The sequence below is a fragment of the Passer montanus genome, unplaced genomic scaffold (assembly GCF_014805655.1).
Source record: "Passer montanus isolate IOZ18808 unplaced genomic scaffold, ASM1480565v1 scaffold1, whole genome shotgun sequence".
Classification (NCBI taxonomy): Eukaryota; Metazoa; Chordata; class Aves; order Passeriformes; family Passeridae; genus Passer; species Passer montanus.
Window position 1 is genome coordinate 23,010,078 of NW_024356504.1, and position 17,661 is coordinate 23,027,738.

General features: G+C 43.4%; 1 protein-coding gene across 6 annotated transcripts in view; it reads left to right on the plus strand.

Annotated features, from left to right (window-relative positions):
* LOC120498640 (histamine N-methyltransferase-like) overlaps positions 1 to 17,661 on the plus strand; it is a 38,128-nt gene that overhangs the window by 12,994 nt on the left and 7,473 nt on the right. For 5 of the 6 annotated variants that reach the window (XM_039701635.1, XM_039701660.1, XM_039701627.1 and 2 more), the window contains 4 exons: positions 1,501 to 1,608; positions 4,986 to 5,116; positions 5,659 to 5,752; positions 7,805 to 9,020. In XM_039701635.1, the coding sequence (XP_039557569.1) occupies positions 1,501 to 1,608; positions 4,986 to 5,116; positions 5,659 to 5,752; positions 7,805 to 8,160 (689 nt within the window). In that variant the 3' untranslated portion in view covers positions 8,161 to 9,020. Of the gene's footprint in view, positions 1 to 1,500; positions 1,609 to 4,985; positions 5,117 to 5,658; positions 5,753 to 7,804; positions 9,021 to 17,661 lie in introns of those variants that run through there. The other variant, XM_039701669.1, reaches the window with a different exon arrangement.

Consider the following 17,661-nt stretch of genomic DNA (forward strand, 5'->3'; position numbering starts at 1 on the left):
GAAGTTGGTAAAGCAACCAAAAATCAAACTATTGTAGTAGTTCATTTTAAGTTCTCTGTTCCCAAATTTTACCATGGCAGATTACAGAGTACAGGGCTTGCAGGGATAGCAAAGCTGCAGCTACTTCTGCTGCCTCAGAAATTCAATTTCCCTCCCTCAAAGAACGTGCTTCCAGAGATGCCATGTGAACATGGGTGTCGCTGGCTGCTTTAAGAAAGACATGTGAGTCTGAGAAAATGCAAGTCCTCCTCACTTGGTGTGTTATGTCCTCTGGGAGCTAATGAGCAGTTTAGTGCCCAGTGTTTTCCTTTTGTTCCTCAAATATTCTGCACGATGGAGGGAATGCTGAAGTGGTGTGAGTCCAGGGCTCTGAAAATGATGAGGGTGGGCAGAGGCTGTGCAGCTCCTCCTTCCACAGCCCCTCAGCAGGGGCCTGTCTGGCCATCAGGGTGGTCTTCCATTCAGTGCAAAACTTTGCTAATGTGTAGGAATTTTGTAACATGGAGTTTGTGCAAGCACAAGTAAATCTGCCAGGACAAAGCTAGATATTTAATTGTAACACAACCTCTGGATCTATTATTCACTGTAGTTACCCTCTCTTTCACTCTTTCTTACCTTAATTTATTCTGCTGTTATTTTTTCCACCTAAAAGCTATCCAAGCACAATAAGCAGAGGTTGGAGAAAGTCGAGCAAGCCAGCTGGATATTGTCCCTGGACTCATGCCTCAGTCAGAAATATCATCCCCCTGAGTTTACTACGCTGCAGATGGGGTGAGAAGGCTGAGAATGATGGAGCTATTTTTAAATTTTGAAATCTTGGATCTACTGGTACATCCATCAATAAAATAATTACAGCTGGCCTGAGCAGTGTTGAGAGAGAGAACTCTTCCTCAACAAAAACATGAAATACAGGAATCTCTGGGGTATTCTGTAAACAAGGGTTAGCTAAACACAAATGGTATGTGCTCTATTCATCATTCTTTTGGGGAAAAGTCACAGGACACTAAAGACAAACAGATATGAGTATTGTCACTGATCCAGTGTAAACACATATTCCCTTTCCCTCCCCCACATGACCTTGTAAGCAGTGAGGTGCCTGGTTAAAAATGCTCCTACTGACAAGAAATCCTGCCAAGTTTGCTGGTGACTTGGAACCACCAGAACTGAGAGTCGGGTGGGATCTCCCCCTTGAGGTCAGACCATGTCCAGAAAAAAAGAGGTCAAGCATGACTGTGTCAGGTTTTCCCTTGGCCCTGGTGGTGCCAGCCAGAGGGGAGAATGAACAGAGTTGGGACTGATATTTGCATTTTTCTCAAATCCTAAAGCTCAATCTTCAGTTACAACCTGCTGAGAATACAAAGCAGCTGCTTGGAGCTGTGTGGTGCACCTGTACACAAATGGCAGAAATCAGTCTGCCAAGCTGGGGGTGTGATGGTGGTGGAGATTTCCTTTGCCTGAGCTTTGTTTTCATGCTCGGTTTTGTGTCTCCTGCTTCTTTAGGTGAGATGGACTTGCAGATCCTCTCAAAAATACGAGCCAGATATCCTGGGGTCACCATCAACAATGATGTGATAGAGCCAAGTGCTGAGCAAATCTCCAAGTACAAAGGTATTGCTACTCTACATTAAATAAATTTACATTAATTATTTTTCATGCATTAAAAAGTGTTGAAATGTGAATGACCCTATGTTCAAATGCCTTCATGTCAGAACTGTCTCTTAAAAGTTAAAAAATTCAAAATTTTATGCTTTTTTTGCTATCATTGCTTCTCAACAATGTTCACTCATTAAAATCTTAGTCTCTCACACTGCAAACATCTCTGCATGGCAAATGCTTGGCTAGACAGACTTTAAAAGCTAAACAAAGTGGGAAGTAATGGGTGATTTTATGGGAAATGAGAGAAATCCCTGCATTTCAGAAAGTTTTTCCACTTCAACTTGTGTTGAATCAGGATCCTTCCTCAGCATCAAAGGGAAAATTTCAGTGTCTCATGGTGATTCTCTCACATCTTAAAAATCGTTTCCAACAAATACCTAAAGCTCACAGTGGGGCACTCAATTAGTAACCAGGCTTTGAATTAGAAAACATGGGAAGGAGAACAGGAGTGATAGGAAAGGCTTTTGCCATGTGCTCTGGGGCTCAGAGCTTCTTTCCTTCCCCAGCCCAAAGGTCTAAGCAGCATTCATGGAAGAAAATGGAAATTTTTCCGAGGAGGATTGAATGTTAACGAGGATACTTTGATCAAGCTGCCCTACAAAGTGAGCATTAAACAGCATTTAAATTAAATAATTAATTAAATAAATTAAACCGTTTGATTGTCACTGGATTAGAGCCTACCAGGATTCACTTCCAGGTGATCCTGGTGTTGAGGAAGGTGACACCAGCCCTGAGCAGAGCACACCTGGCTGGAGAGCCATCCTGAATGGATGTGACAGCAAGGAATGAACCTCATCAGCTGAGTCTCTGGCTGGAAATGCTCCAAACCATACTGAATACCAGGCTGTGAAACCACCCTCTAAATCTCCAATCTTGCTCTCACTTGAGTCCTTAAAAATGAAACATTCCCTGTGTGAATCAGCTTGTGGAAATCAAAGGAAAAAAAAGCAACAATCCTTTTCTCCCTACAGTGAGGTAGCCCAGAATCACTGGAAGCACCAAAGGCTCCCAGGAAAAACCTAATTTTTTTAAGATCTTTCTCAATTCAGCACAGACCTGATCTTTTAAAAGATGCCTCGTGCAAAATCACTGGTGCTCTTGTGTTGCTGCAGGCTGAACTGGTAAAAGGTGGGCAACACAGCATCTCCTCTGTTTGTAAGACAGTTTGTGCACTTGAACAATGAATTTCTGTCCTGTCTGGGCCGTGCAGGACTGGATTTGCTCTGAATCTTCCCAGTGGTCCCATCATCTACCACCAATTACCTGGCAGTCCTGTCCTACTGCAGTGAGTTTCCTTCCAGAAGAAAGTTAAAGAAAATATAAAATGTTGTCCTTATTTTAAGTTTTATGCTAAACTAGAAATTAAATATTCATCTGAATTTCTTTCTTTAAACCCTCTTATTTGGTAATTAATCATGTCCCCAGTAGCTACCATTAATTAGGTTTTTGAGGCCTAAGATTTTCTGTGGAGAATTAGAAACATTATCTGCACCTCTGAGGATTCAGTAGTTATGTTTTCTGCCTCACCAAATGCTTTCTCCATGGGAAGGAGAAGCCAAGCTCACGAGAGAAACTCCTTACTGGGATGTGCAGTGATGACAAACTCAGGCTCCTCTTGGGTTGTGGCAGGTGATGGAGGCTTTCCTCAAAGCTCTTGGACAGGCTGTGCCTTTCCTTCACTCCTGGTGGGATCCCTTGGTGGCCATGGTTGGAGTGTTGGTGGCCCCACAGCCGAGCTGCATCTCCAGTGCACAGCTGCAGGCAGCCCAGTTTTGATGGCACCCATCAGCTTCTGACTGGGGAAGGAATCTGGGGTGAGCCCAGGGGAAAAGGTAGGAAAACTTTTCATCGTGGATTCAGATTAATATTTAGGCAGAAATTTACCACAATCCCATAATGAATTTGCACTTCCTAGAATCTAGGCCCAGCCTGGAAAGCAATTCAGTTTTCTTCCCAGCTCCGCCTTGCAGACACACCAACAATTAAACTGAACCAGATTGCCCCAGATTATTGGTGAGGGGATAAGAGCTGCTTCTGAGCTTAGAACAGCAAATTAAACCTGAGCTGCCAGTGCTGGGGCCAGTGGCTGATAAATGGAAGCTAACAGAGTAACAGTGGCAGCATCTGAAAGGGGTGGCCCATTTCCAGCCACAGGAGAGAGCAGATAAGCACTGATGGAGCATTTCTCATCTGCCTGACGGGGACGTGTCCAAATCAGAGCCCAAAACAAGGAACACTGTCATTAGTGGTGTAAAGGCACTGGTCTCAGCAAACTGTGCTGCTCTGAACATGTGTTCTGTAGCTAAGGCTCAGCCTGCCTTTGGGCCATGTAAGTTTTAAATTGATGCTAACTCCAGTGAAGCACAGGAACTGCACCAGGGCTGCTTTGTCCTGCAGCAATCCGGGGCGGCAGCGCAGTGAGATGAGCTCCATATGCCAGCAGATGGACATTAGTGTTCCCTGCATTGTGAAACTACCTCTCAGTTTTGCTCCCATAAAAACAAAGGGAGTGCAGTGATGAGCCAGGCCCTCAGTGTAACTTATTCTTTGAACCCACTTCTTCAAATATCTGTTTTCCTCAGTTGCTGATGTGCATTGTACCGAGGTCTGAAGACACTCCACGTGTCACTCCTTAAAGCTCTTTCCTTCAAACACTGTCATCCCTTTTGTCTGAAGCAGCTGGTCAGAACTGTGGGCTTCTGAAAAATTATTTCAACACAGAAGCCACTGAATGTCAAGAGAAGGGTCCTTGCTTTTGGAACAAAGCTTCTTCCCTCTCCTGCCATTCCAGTTATACCAATTTAGAAGAACACATTTGCTTTTTCTGCCCTTCTCAGACTTTTAATTGTGCTTCTCTTCTCAAGAAACCCCTGCTTTGATCCATCCTTGAGCACCTGTTTTTATTTGGGGAAAATCCTCCACCATGGCCTGACTCCTGCTCAGCCATGTGGGTTTTGTGTGGCCCCTCCATAAGTGAGGCCACCAGTCCTTCTATTCACCATGAAATGTGCTGCTCCTGGCCTCGTAACAATTCATCCCAATAGACATCTTTTAATTCAGCTTTGAGCCTGTCATGGAGAAGAAATTACTTTTTTTTTTTTTAAACACCAGAGGAGCACAAATGAGGGAGCAAAGGGAAAAGCAATAGATTTTGTCCTATAAAACCCTCTACAGCCTTCTCCTCACTCAAGGTTTATTCCACTGTTGTGTTAAACTGGTACCAAAACTCCCCACCTAAACAGGGCTTTTGGATGTGTTAAAGCTCTGAGTGGAATTCAGCCCCATATTTGCAATTGAGATAACTCTGTCCTGCCTCTCCTCCATTTCAGAGCGTGTGGCTCAGGCATCAAACCTCGAGAACATAAAGTTTACCTGGCACAAGGAGACAGCTAATGAATATGAAAGTCGGATGAATGCAGAAAAGAAGACCAAAAAATGGGACTTCATTCACATGATCCAGGTAAGAGTCTTTGCAAAGTAAATGCTGCCAAAGACTCAGATGTTAAAAGTATGCATGAAGTATGTGACCTCATTATCCACTCATAGGGGAAGAAAGGTGAGTTTACTTCCCAGTAATTTGAAGTGCTTTAGCATAAATGAACTGCAAAAATGAAAAGCAGCTTTGAGCACAGTAGTCCTATTAACCAGGCTGTGGGTGGCAGTCAACTAAGAATACATTTTAGCTGGTGCCTTCAAAAGCTCCTTGTCCTCTCCATGAAATTGCCTTTGTATTTCCAAGTTCACTGAAGCCTTCAGTGAAGAAAGGCAAATCTCTTTATCTCAGGTTGATGAATGAGCAAGAGCTCAGTGCTAGCAGGGCCAGAGAGCAGGCGGGGCATGACAGCCCTGGGCCTGAGTGTGAGCCCACTGCCCACACCTTCCTGAGGTGCCTCATTGTCCCTGCTTTTCTGTCAGGATTGCCCCCATCTGGTTCCTTTTGACAATGTTATAGTAGTCACCAGGATGGCACTGCACGTCTCTAAGCATCTCTGCTTTTTCCAGATGCTCTACTATGTGAAAGATATCCCAGAAACTCTCCGGTATTTCCACAGCCTCCTGGAATCACAGGCAAAGCTCCTCATCATCCTGGTGTCAGGTGAGAGCTGCTCCAGCAGCACTGCTCAGTCAGGAAGGGCTCTGAGGACCTTTGGGGTTCCTGTGTGCAGCACAGGCCACAGAGTTGAACAGACATGCCCTGAAACCTGCCCACTGTCTGTGTCTGTGTGGGTTGTAAAGGATTTATGAGCCAAAACCCCTATATCATGGGCACAAAACATCTCTCACTGCCCTTCCCCATGCCACAGCCTGCCCAGTGATGGAGGGCAGCAGGGGCCCTGAAGCAGGAGAGGCTCCATCCTGCAGCTCTCACTCACAGGAGCCCCCTCAGCCTCTGCTGTGTGCTGGAAAAGGCTTTCCAGGCTGGGCACTGCATTTTCTCTCTCCCAGAGACTTGTGGCATTAAGCAAACGGCTGCGGGGGGCTCGGAAGTGCCATACAGCAGGTGTTGGAGCACATATGGTTCATTTTCTTTTCAAACTGCCCATTTCCTTAATATCATCATTTTGGGTACAAAACAGCGTTCTCAGGCTCTTTCAGATCTCGCAGAGATGCTCTGTGGTCAATCCAGCAGGAAAATGTTGGAGCAGAGTAAACGACAACCTTTTAATACAGTGGGCAAGGTATGCCAGAGACAGTGCAGTGGTGGAGTCTAATTTGACTCTAGAAAGCCTTTAATTTGCCTCAAAAGCTGTGGAAATTTCAGCTGTGTAAACAATCATATCCAGCAACTCTGAGAGGTAAGTTAAGCATTATTTGTTCAGAGGTTTAAGCTTACTTTCTCATTGAATTTGGCCACCTCTGCAAACATAATGAAGCTCCTTTTATTTTGTTCGTGAAGGATCCACTATGAAGTGACACTTCTGACCTGAATTTATTCAACTATGTTTTTTCCCCCAAATGTTTTTGGTTTGAAGTGTTTTCAAGCAGTTTACAACAAGAAATCTGTATTTGAAATTATTTTAAAAAACCTGTTCATGTTCTTTGGCTGAACGAGAATAGATCACAATATCAGACCATTGCTGATTACCTGCATGTAGTTAATTAAAACTCTTTTCCAGTTGCTTAACCTGTCCCTTTGGATATTCATAAAATGTGAATACAGTAAAGAATGTGTGCCTATTCAAAATTAAAATTATTGAAGTTCTGAGATCATGAAAAGTATTTGAAGTCCTCTCTGGGCCAGATGACTCTGTGTTTTCTGATGGAGCAGAAATTGCTGGGGGCAACAAAAAAGTGTGAGAGAAGAGCAGGACTCAGAACAGCAGAGAGGAAAAGAAGGGGAAAACCTTGAGGGAAACAAGGGAATAGAGAGGGGAAGGAAAAAGTGCCATGGGTCTGCTGCCACCTCCTTACAGACAAAAGCTGAGCCCTCCCAGAACCGTGCCGGTAACGCTGCGTTCAGGTGGGGGATAATGGCTGGGCTCTGAGTCACTCAGCACTGACACCAGCACGTTCCCTGCAATTAGTGCTCTGCATTCCGTTTCCACCAGGTGAAAGAAAATATTGTCGCCTCTCTTCTAAACACCAAACTGTTTATTTGACTATAAATAACTGTTTGCAGATAAAGCAACTGCAAGACCACGAGTAACTGGTTTTAGTACCTAGGGAGAATTATTGTTGTCACTTTCAAGGGCTGCTCATTAGGCTCAAAGTTATTTTCATTCTGTCCAGTCGTTCTGAGTAAATCCTTCTAAAATTATTTACAGTAGAAATACCAAATCAGAGATCCAGGCTGGGGGAAAATAAAGATGTGGATATGTACGTGGGGACTTTTCTACTTACCCAGCTGGTTTGCTTTATAAAATGTCTCTTGAGAGGAGGTGCAGAAGTGTGAGCTGCTCTGGCCTGAGCTGGAGGCTCAAGGAGGGTGCTGGAGCCCCAGGGTAGGTGCCCACCCACTCCTGCAGCCCCCAAACCTGAGGAACAGAAGCAGGGGGCCACCAACTCCACCGTGCCCCAGGACACATCCCAGCTCTGGAAAGATCCCACTTGCAATGAAGACAAATGCTAAAAAACCAAAAAATCAAAACTGCTTTCAAATAGTGTTTTTCCTTAACGCTGAGTGTTTTTCTGGTGGTTTATCTCTCAGGAAAAAGCGGCTGGGAAACGCTGTGGAAGAAGTATGGGTCTTCCTTCCCTCTGGAGGATCTTTGCATTTTTGTTTCCTCTGCTGATTTGGCAAGGATGCTGGATTCAGCTGGGCTGAAGTACCAGCTCTACGAGCTCCCATCCCAGCTGGACATAACGAGCTGCTTTATTGAAGGGGACAGAGATGGGGAGCTCTTGCTGGATTTCCTGACAGAAACAATTGACTTTACTAAAACTGCCCCTCCTGAGCTAAAGCTAAAGGTAATGGAGGAGTTAAAGAAGCCTGGGTGCAGTGAAATCAGAGATGGGAAGGTGTTGTTCAATAACAGCCTGGGTGTAATAGTGGTTGAGCCATGAGTTAACCTCTTCTTCTTTGTCCCAGGCAAAGAGATACAAACTTTTAACAGCTGAAATGCATTTTTTAATCTTTTATAAATGGCTTAATTTACTTCAGCACTGATAATAACTTTTGGAGCTTGTTAAGAAATCAGTATTGACATCTGTTAAGTGAGCTTTAATACTTGATTAATTCTGTGTTAATCTATGACTGTGTAACTTGCTAGGCAGTAAATTGTGCTTTATCATACAGATATTGTGTCATCAGCTATAACTCAGACCACCCACTCGGGCACTGCAGAAACCTAACCATTTCCTAAGGAATAATCCAGATCAATGTGTGATTCCACCATCTTAATTTAAAAACTCTCTGCAGACTAAACAAGCAAATTGCAATTTCTTGGTGCAGCTGGCAGGAGTGCAGGCTCAGAATGACCAACATTGGGTGGATCTTTGATGTGATTTCTTGAGCTTGTGACTTCCAGGTCTCATACCTGCAGCTGCTGTGAAGGTGACCTCACACCTGCATGTTCAGTGGCTGCCTGCTCCTGTCTCTGCAGGCATCTCCATTTAATGGCACTGCTTCCCCTGTCTGTATTTTTTACTTTATGATGTATCTGCAGAACAAATTGTGTGCCAGGTCCATAGTGGCACTACAGGAGGGAAGATGGTTGAGGCACAGGGTTGGTAACAACTGTCCTGGAGAAGTGGATTTCAGTGGTGAGCGCTGGTGCAAAGTCTTTGTTAGGAATCAGTGGCTGCAGTCACACAGAGCTTTTTTTGTGTTTTTAATTAACCACACAATGCTTCTGGTCCCAGCCTTCCCCTGGCCCAAGAGCTTTATAATAAGGAAAATGTAAAAATAAACTCTGATACCAAAATGACTGGTTCCAGCAGCATTTTTTTTTTCATTTTCAATGGCATTGTGTCAGGTAAATCTATTCACTATACAAGGTATTCAGCAAGAAGGGGTTCCACCTCCTCAGACTCTTCTCCGTGTGAGGCTGTTGTGGTTGATGCATTTGTTTTGCTAAATGATTTTATAGTTTTCAGAACTGTTTTCTCTCTACAAGGCACAATACATAGTGGGATACAATAGAGTCGCTTGAATGCATTTAACAGCCTGAATACTCAATTTATCCCCTGAGACAGGTGTGATTTCTGCCATTGAAATAATTTGATTCAGTGTTGAAATGGTTTACTTTAGGTAATATTTTAGCTGCAAGGAATTGTGTTTTATTTTTGTACACACATTTCTGATACAATATAGATTATTAATCATTTGAAGTGATTTCAAGAGATCATATTGGGTGTAATAGCTGTTTATATTTATTTTAGGGCAAGTTATTTGAAACACAAATTTCTCCTTGTGCTCAAATCTTAATTCTGGTGAATTTTAGAATGTTTCCATGATAGTCCTCTGTTGGACAGAACAAAATTTATTACCACTTTACCCAGTTCTGTGCTCAGCCTCCTGCATTAGAAGACCTCAGTGTATCTGTGAGCTGCTGTGGCCACATGCCAGAGCAGGAATGAAAGAAAATCTCCCATTAGAACAGATTGCTGCACGCATTTCTAATGGCAAACAAATTAAAGTTACATTTATTTTCGTGGCTCTTTTGGGCTGTCAGTGACCTTTTCTAAATGGTGCTTGCAAAGCAGGTGACTGCTGAATATTGCCACATCAACCCTGTCAGGGGTGAGATATCTCAGGGAGCCACAGAAATGGCAGAACAAAACCAAAACCCACTAATTCAGCAACAAAACCCAGCAACAAGATGCCCTTGAAGATCCTGATGTTTTATTGTTTATCAGGCTTTTTTAAAAAAAACTGAAAAAAACAACAGAATGGGAAAAAGGGGTTCTAGCAGTTTTGGAGGAGGCTTGGTCTGCTTGGTCTGAAAATGTGGGAGAGAGCTGGAAAGATGGGAAGCAGCAGAGCTGACCTGGAGAGAACAGAGGAGGATTTGACCCCACACACACACACACACACAAATATACAGTGTGGATGCACGGAGAGCTTCTTCCCGTTTTGCTTCTGAGGAGAATTTCATTAAAAACTGGGAGGGGGGAAAATACAGTCAACTCAGTAAACTCCATTTTGTATCTTGCAGCTGCTTGTGTTAAGGGGCAGCTGGGAGAAAACTGAATCTGCAGAGCACCCTTAAGGGGTAAATTAGTTTTAATTTTAAATTTGTAACACACTTACACATTTTAAAGAAGCAAGTACTTTAAGTATTATTTAGAAGGAAATGAATGTGGGCAAGTGCAATTTTATGCTTATTTTACCATAAAAAACCGAAGGACATTTTGTAAATCTCTCAAACAACTTCCTAATCGAGTGGAGAACCACATTTTCATGTGAGAATCACTCTAAATTGTACAGTAAGACTATGCTGTTCCACAGCAGGTTTGGGAATCAGAGTTTGTCCACGGACTGGGATTTGCACAGCAGTCTGTGCCAGGGCTTCATCACCTTTAGGAATTTCTTCTTAATCTCTAATCTAAACCTGTCCTCTGTCAGTTTGAAGCCATTCCCTTTATGCTCTCATTAAAAACCTTGTAAAAAGGTCAAAACCCCAATTCAATATTTTCCTGCCTTGCACCCCTAAAAAATTAATTTGTGGGCTTTCTACAGTGGTTCATTAAGAGCAATGGTATTTAACCAGTACAATACTGATTGGGTCTAGTTTGGTTTCAGAATACCTCTATTAAAAATATACCAGAAATGATCCTGAAAGCTCTTCATGCATTGGTGTCCCTTTCTGGCTAAATATATGTTTGAGATATGAAATGTGACCCTGAGTAAATGCAATCCTTAATATTGCATCTCTGTTTTTCTCAAAGATGGCTCTGAGCAGTGCATGTTTTTAAACTGGGAGAGTTTCCGTTTAATTTCATGAGCACATAAACCTGAAACAAACATTCTAACACAGGTACAGGAGAAAAAAAAGCTGGAAGGAGGGAGAGAGGAGGAAGAGGAGGGAGTCTTTTGAAACAGCAAGCAAACACCTGGGCCTGTGTCCCTCTGATAAGTGAAGGAGAGCTTGTGGCTCTGATGCCGTGTCAGGTGATTGTTTCCCAAAGGAATTCCCATGGGAGGTTTGCTGTGCAGGGAAGGGAATAGCCCAATGTCCATGAGTGAGGCACGGCTTTGGAGCCATGCCTCAAAGGCTGGGGGGAGGAAACAAGGGGTGAGGAGAAGGCTGATCCCCTCCAAAGGGCCCAGGCTTCTTGCACGTGTCCTTCCACATCAAACACATCTGCCCAAGCAGCTCCAGGGCTGTTCCTTTAAATCATACGTAGAAAAATATTCTCACTGCTCCGTTAATTACTACAGCAAATTGAACAAATGCGCTCACAGCTCGGCTGCTGTCACCACTCCTGCGTTGGGGTAATTCATGCTTGCAGCCCATGATAGGATTTTTAATGTCATTACACAGTAGGGCAAAGTCTTCATTTTTAATAAAAATACAAATGCTGAAATGAAACGGATTAATATCTAATTTTACATCTTCATTTACATGATGTGCAAAATTATCTTAAATATTTGTTATGGATGGAGTGGCTTTCCACCAATTTAGGCTTTTTTTTTTCATACTGGAGAATGTTAACAGAAATTGTAGCATAAATCATTGCCTTGTAGAGTACCAGAAGGTGCATATAAAAACCCATATCTTTACTGCACATATTTCCCATTAACCATAATCTATTAGTAATTGAAGTTCATTACAAATTCTTGTAGACTTTATTGCTATCATGCTGCATGACATAGTGAACCTGGCTTGCATAACAAGAAGTCCTTGCTGGGAAATATCCTATTAACAATGACAGTGCATTTGTCATTGTGATAATAAATCCAAAGCTGCCTGTAGATTATAAATTATTGTGGCGCCATTTCCACTGTTGTAGTTTAAAAGTTTTGTCAGCACTTCCATTTTTCCCCCTCTTTATGGGCAGTTATAACTTGACCATAAGAACCTGCAGCGAGCTGCATCCCATCTTACAAGGTCTCACTCTGAGAGAGCATTTCTTCCCCCAGTGAGATTCATATTTCATCCACATGAAAACCTTTGAGGCAGAAGCTGTGTTTGTGACAGATTTTTAGGTTCTGCATTTGCACAGATTTTAATTGGAAAGCCCAGGCCATTTGACAAGTAATTTGTCCATGATATTTCTAAAGATTGTGGCAAAATTAAAAAAAATTCAGCAAGACAAAAAGACGGGAGCTCGGCTGAGCTGAATGCTCGCTGGTTCTGCACCTGAAAGAGCTTCTGTGCTTATCTCCAGGTGCCAGAGACTTTGGGGAGCCATTGGGTAAACCCTGCTTCTCTTCAAAGGAGAAACTGGAGAGAAATGATTCTCCCCATAGGCCTCACAAAGGTGTTTTGAGGATTAATTACGAAGGCAGAAATCCAGGCATGCACTCAAGTCATCCTTCATCACGTCTGCGCGATTCTTTCAGCCCCGTGTAGGTTTTAAGTGTTATTAAAAGAAAATTGCTATAGAGTTGAACTTTAAGTGTTAATTATGACTCGAGATATAAATGACATCAGGTCAAATCTTTCACAATTTAACTCCCTAATTGACTTCAGCTCTCTGCACCAAGGGACATCTCTCTAGCTGAATGCATCTGTCTATCACATTTCTCAAGTGCCCATAGCAATGCATCCAATTAGCTGGACGTAGCCATTATGCCTCAACAGCTCCTAAATAGTGCAGGATGAAGCCTTCATCTCCCTGAAATAATCAAGGAAATTTTACCTCTCACCAGGCCAGGTTTTCACATCATCCTGCAATACATGCTCTGTTTTTAAGTACTGTTTTCAGGTGTGGATAACGGATTCTGAAGTAAATATGATCATTTTCTTTTCACATCAATAATGTCCTTCATCTCACAATGCCCCAGATTTCTTTAAAATCTTGATATGCAAAACCACTTTGCTGCACCTCAGTGGTAAGTGGTCTCCTGTGTGAAATTCAGCAGCTGTTGGATCGTCCACGGCACCGTTTCCCAGCGATTCCTGGCAGCATGAGGAGGAGGAAATTGGCAGTCAGATGCTGAGGAGCAGAAAGCAATTTCCTGGGCTGGTAGTGAGCAGGGGCACGGGCATTCCAGCTAAAACAGCAATCAGCTTTCCCTCTTCCTTGGCGGGAGAGTGGTGGGACGTTGGGCTGGGATGTGGGGCTGGCTCAGGGTGAAGCCCTGGCACATCCAACAGCTCACGCTGGTGGTGGGACCAGGAGTGTCTGCCACGGATGGGCTTGGCAGCAGCTTTGAGTGGGAGTGTCCTGGTGCTGCCCAGCAGAGCCCATGTGGAAGGCAGAGATGGATCTGATGGGTGTAAGGGGAAAGAAGATGTCTCCCTTTTTTGGTTTAATGGGAAGCAAATTGCTCTTTGAACTCACAGATGGATGTGAATGGTACCCAGCAGAGTACCCAGAGAGTGTGTGGTACTGGAGTGAATCAGGATGGTGCTTTGTTCAAGAGTGGTGAATAGCGCTAAAAAAAATTACCATTTAAAAAATTGTTACAATGTATTGCAGATTTCTTACCCAATGTTGTGTGCTTTGTTTGTATTATCTGGGCAAAGAACACCAAAACCCAAAGAAAACAGAATTAAACAAATTAAACACTCTTTGAAATCCCTAAATCTAAACCATGTAATGTTTCCCATTTTGAAATCCCTCATTCTAAAACATATCATAGTTTTCCATTCAAGCAGAATAGAGGGACCTAATATCTTTGTGACTCTTAATGCTATAAATACATTTTGATACTTTTATAACCATGGTTTTACAGAGGTCACAGTGAGGTATCATTTATTTTGGTGAGGGTAAGTAGGCTATTGGCCAGCAGATATAATCTCTTTGTTTTCTTAAAAGAAAATGAAATGACAGCATTTGGAGGCTGTTCCAAGGATCCCGTGTGGATCCTGGCGGAGATGAATTAGTGGCCAGTGTATAGGTGATCTTGCCAAAAATGAATAGCAATGCAATTTATCATACCCTTCTGTAATTTATCTCACAACCATGTATTAGATTAGATAAAGACAGAAAGACATGTGAATTGGATGGACTGGACTAATACTGAAAACTTACACCTGCTTTTATTGAGGCTGACAGGAAGATTTCTGTTGCCTGCATTGCAAGCAGGATTTGGCTTCACATTTTTAATTTGCTTTGAAGTATGATCTTGTCCAGCAACGAGAAAAAAGCTAACTCAACATTAAAGTTTGTTGATTGTGTCTGCTATTTCTTATTCAATACAAATTTGTTCCATCATATATTTCACATTCAATCAATTAAACAGAGTAAATCTAAACAAAAACCCCTCAACACTCAGAAGCTTAAAAAGAAAAGTAATAAGCAGCTGTGAAACTGCTGCAAACACTCATTACATGCTACACCGTTTTCAAGGTAACAAACCAATAGTTTATTTTGTTCCCTTCCAACAAAATCCATACTTCAAAATCCACTTTTCTTACCAAATCGGTCTGTCTGTAAGACAAAGAGCCTGCAGCTGGGGGTGTTTACCTAGAACAGCAGAAAGATGTGCTACACTGCCTTCGAATTCAGGAACAGCACCAGCTACCTTCTTCAGGCTCATTGGGAGCCAGTGATTGATATCTGTTCTTTTGCATTGCTTTCCTCTCATATCTCTTTGTCCTGCTGCTATAATCGATCACAGATTTTTCCATCAGGCTTCATGTCAGATTAGGACAGTGAACATGACTGGCACAGAACAAACTGCTTCAAAGTGCACCCAGGCAAGCCTGGGACTCGAGCTGCTCTGAAAGAGACTGGTTTGGGCACATCAACAAAGGCAGTGCAGCAGCAGGCAGCCAGAAATGTGCTTTTCTGGCAGGGGTTTGGGATGGCTGCCCTCTGTGGAACCTGTGGTGAGCACATTTCCACTGTGGGGTGGGTGTTTAAGTGAGGGGCAATGCCTGGCTCATCATTCTCCTGATTCAGGCAGAAATTTCTGCTTAGGACTCCATGGATGTACCTGGCAGGACCTGCACACGTTTTCTACCTGAGGCTGGAGCTGCAAAGTCACACACAGCTTTTGTGGTTTGTTTTATGTGTGCTATCAAGAGCTGCAAGGAGGGAAAGCCCAACAACTTTTCCCCGAGTAGAAATAGATTTCAAACATTCATTGAGACCAATCTTCCCAGGAGAACTAAAATATCAGTCCCTTACTTAAACAGGTTTTTGGGGGGTTACTGCTTGTTTTTACAGTGCCTAGCACAACTGAGTCTCCATCTTGGTGGGTGTTTTAGGTGCATCTGTTGTATAAATGCCAATCTTTATTTCAAAGTGAAGAACAGAGCGCTGTTTAGAGAAGAGGGCTGTAAGGGTTTGATCCAAATTTGGATCAGTGATCACAGATGAGTTTGCTGACAGCAATTGCCCCACGGATGCTGATGCTCAGATCTACAAATCCTGAAAGAGGAGTTGACCCATGGCAGCTGGGTGACCTCTGGGATTTCTCCTAGAAGAGGAACAGGTGTTATACTTTTACCTGGGCTCAAGAGAAGATGAAAATGTAGTGAATGAGAAGTGTTTTGAGGAGGATCACCCGGTGTCCCCTGCAGGACACCCCTGACCTTCTCCTACAAGAGGAACAGGTGTTAAACTTTTACCTGGCTCAAGAGAAAACGAAAATGTAGAGAATGAGAAGTGTTTTGAGGAGGATCACCCGGTGTCCCCTGCAGGACACCCCTGACCTGAAATAGGTGCAAAATTACTGAGGCAAATTGTCTCATGTTCTTGCCCTGTACATCTAAGCTGCATTGGAGAGTCACTGCTGGGTAGCTGTGACCACAGCTGGAGAAATACTAAATAAATAATCATGATAATCCAACCATTTAGAGCTTGCTGTAACCCATGTAACAACCATCCCTGGAGGTACTGTGAAACACATGGTGACACAGAGGTGTTGTTACCCATTTGACACAGCAAACCCCTTTTTCCTAACAGCATCTAAGCCCAAGACCAGCATCAGGCCACTGCAGGCAGTGCTTGCACAGGAGCATGAGCTCTGACATCCTGCATTTGATCCCAGGGAAGACACAAGCAGTGGTGCATTAGTGTAATGCTCTTAAACAAATTCTGAATAAAAGGCTTTTTGCTCTACGTGTGTAAAAAACAGGCACTCCTGCATTTTGCCATGTGAGATTGGGTGCTAAGAGTGCCTGAAATGACAGCTTTCTGGAAAAAAAAAATTCCTGAGAAATCTTTTTTGAGAGTCAGCAGACACAGAATATTTCCATCAGGAGCTATTACTGGGACAGGGATCTTTCCAGAAAGATGTGAAGTGCTGCTCAGATGGATGTGCTGCCAGGGCAGAGGGCAAACTGTGAGATAAATACTCAGGTGCTCATGGGCTGCAGAAACGCTGCACCACGTCATGGTCTGGGGCATAAAAAGACAGGATTGGAAAAAAGTACAACTGAAATCTTGTACTCAGCCAGAGACAGGGTTGTCAGCACAGACTTTGAAGGATTTCTGTGTCCTGCAGGTCCTGGCTACTCTTCCTCTTGCCTGCAGAGGTTCTGAGGCTGACAGCACTTGCCCTGAGGAAGAAACAGGGGTCTGCTGGAAGGCAAAGGATGATGGCCAAAGAAACCTGGAGTTTCTTACCTTCAGGTGAACCCCAGACTGAGCAGCTGGTTTGAACTCTTGGGCAGCTAACCCACCCAGCAGGAAAGGTTAACCCAGATTAGAGAGGGAAACCTCATTGTGGGATGATTTGTGGCGAGGGTACAACTGCCCTGTGTGCAAGCAAGAGCCACAGATGCCGTGGTTTAGTGCTCAAATGGCTCGTCCCTGTGTAGGGTCATTCATCACACATTGCTTTGGGCTCCCAGGCCAACACATATAAAAGTCTGTCTCACAACAGGCACAGCCTTTTCAGCTCCCATCTGCCCACAGCAGCCCTTCCAACGTTGCTAATTACATCCCTGCCCTTGATTATATCAGCTACAGCTCACCCCAGAGCCACAGCCATGCTGGTGTGCCCCAGGGAAGATTGTGTGAATAAACAAAAACAAACACGGGGTCTCTGTTTCAAAGCCTAGAAGTTGGAAGCTCAACCTCTGGACAGCCACACTCCCATTGGTGTTCCAAGACTGCTTTATTTGTTTCAATTTTCTTGCTGTAAATCAGTTTCTCATGGATAAGTGGCAGGATGCTCCCACTGACAATGCATGGAGGGGGACAGTTCCTTTTGCACAGAGGAAGGAAGGAAGGAAGGAAGGAAGGAAGGAAGGAAGGAAGGGAGACAAGAATTATGAGCTTGTGAGGGAATCACAGGAGCAGCAAAGCAAAGCTGATGCTGTGACTGGGCTGTGGTGCAGAAAAGATTGAGAATTCCAGGTCTTCCTAGAAGAAGAGCTTCCTCTCAGCTGTTATGAAAAGCATGAAAAACAATTAAAACAACCTAAAAATAGGAAGGTCTCTTCCTTTTTTTTTTTTTTTTTTTTTTTTTTTTTTTCTCCTAGTGTTTTTTTTTCCTAG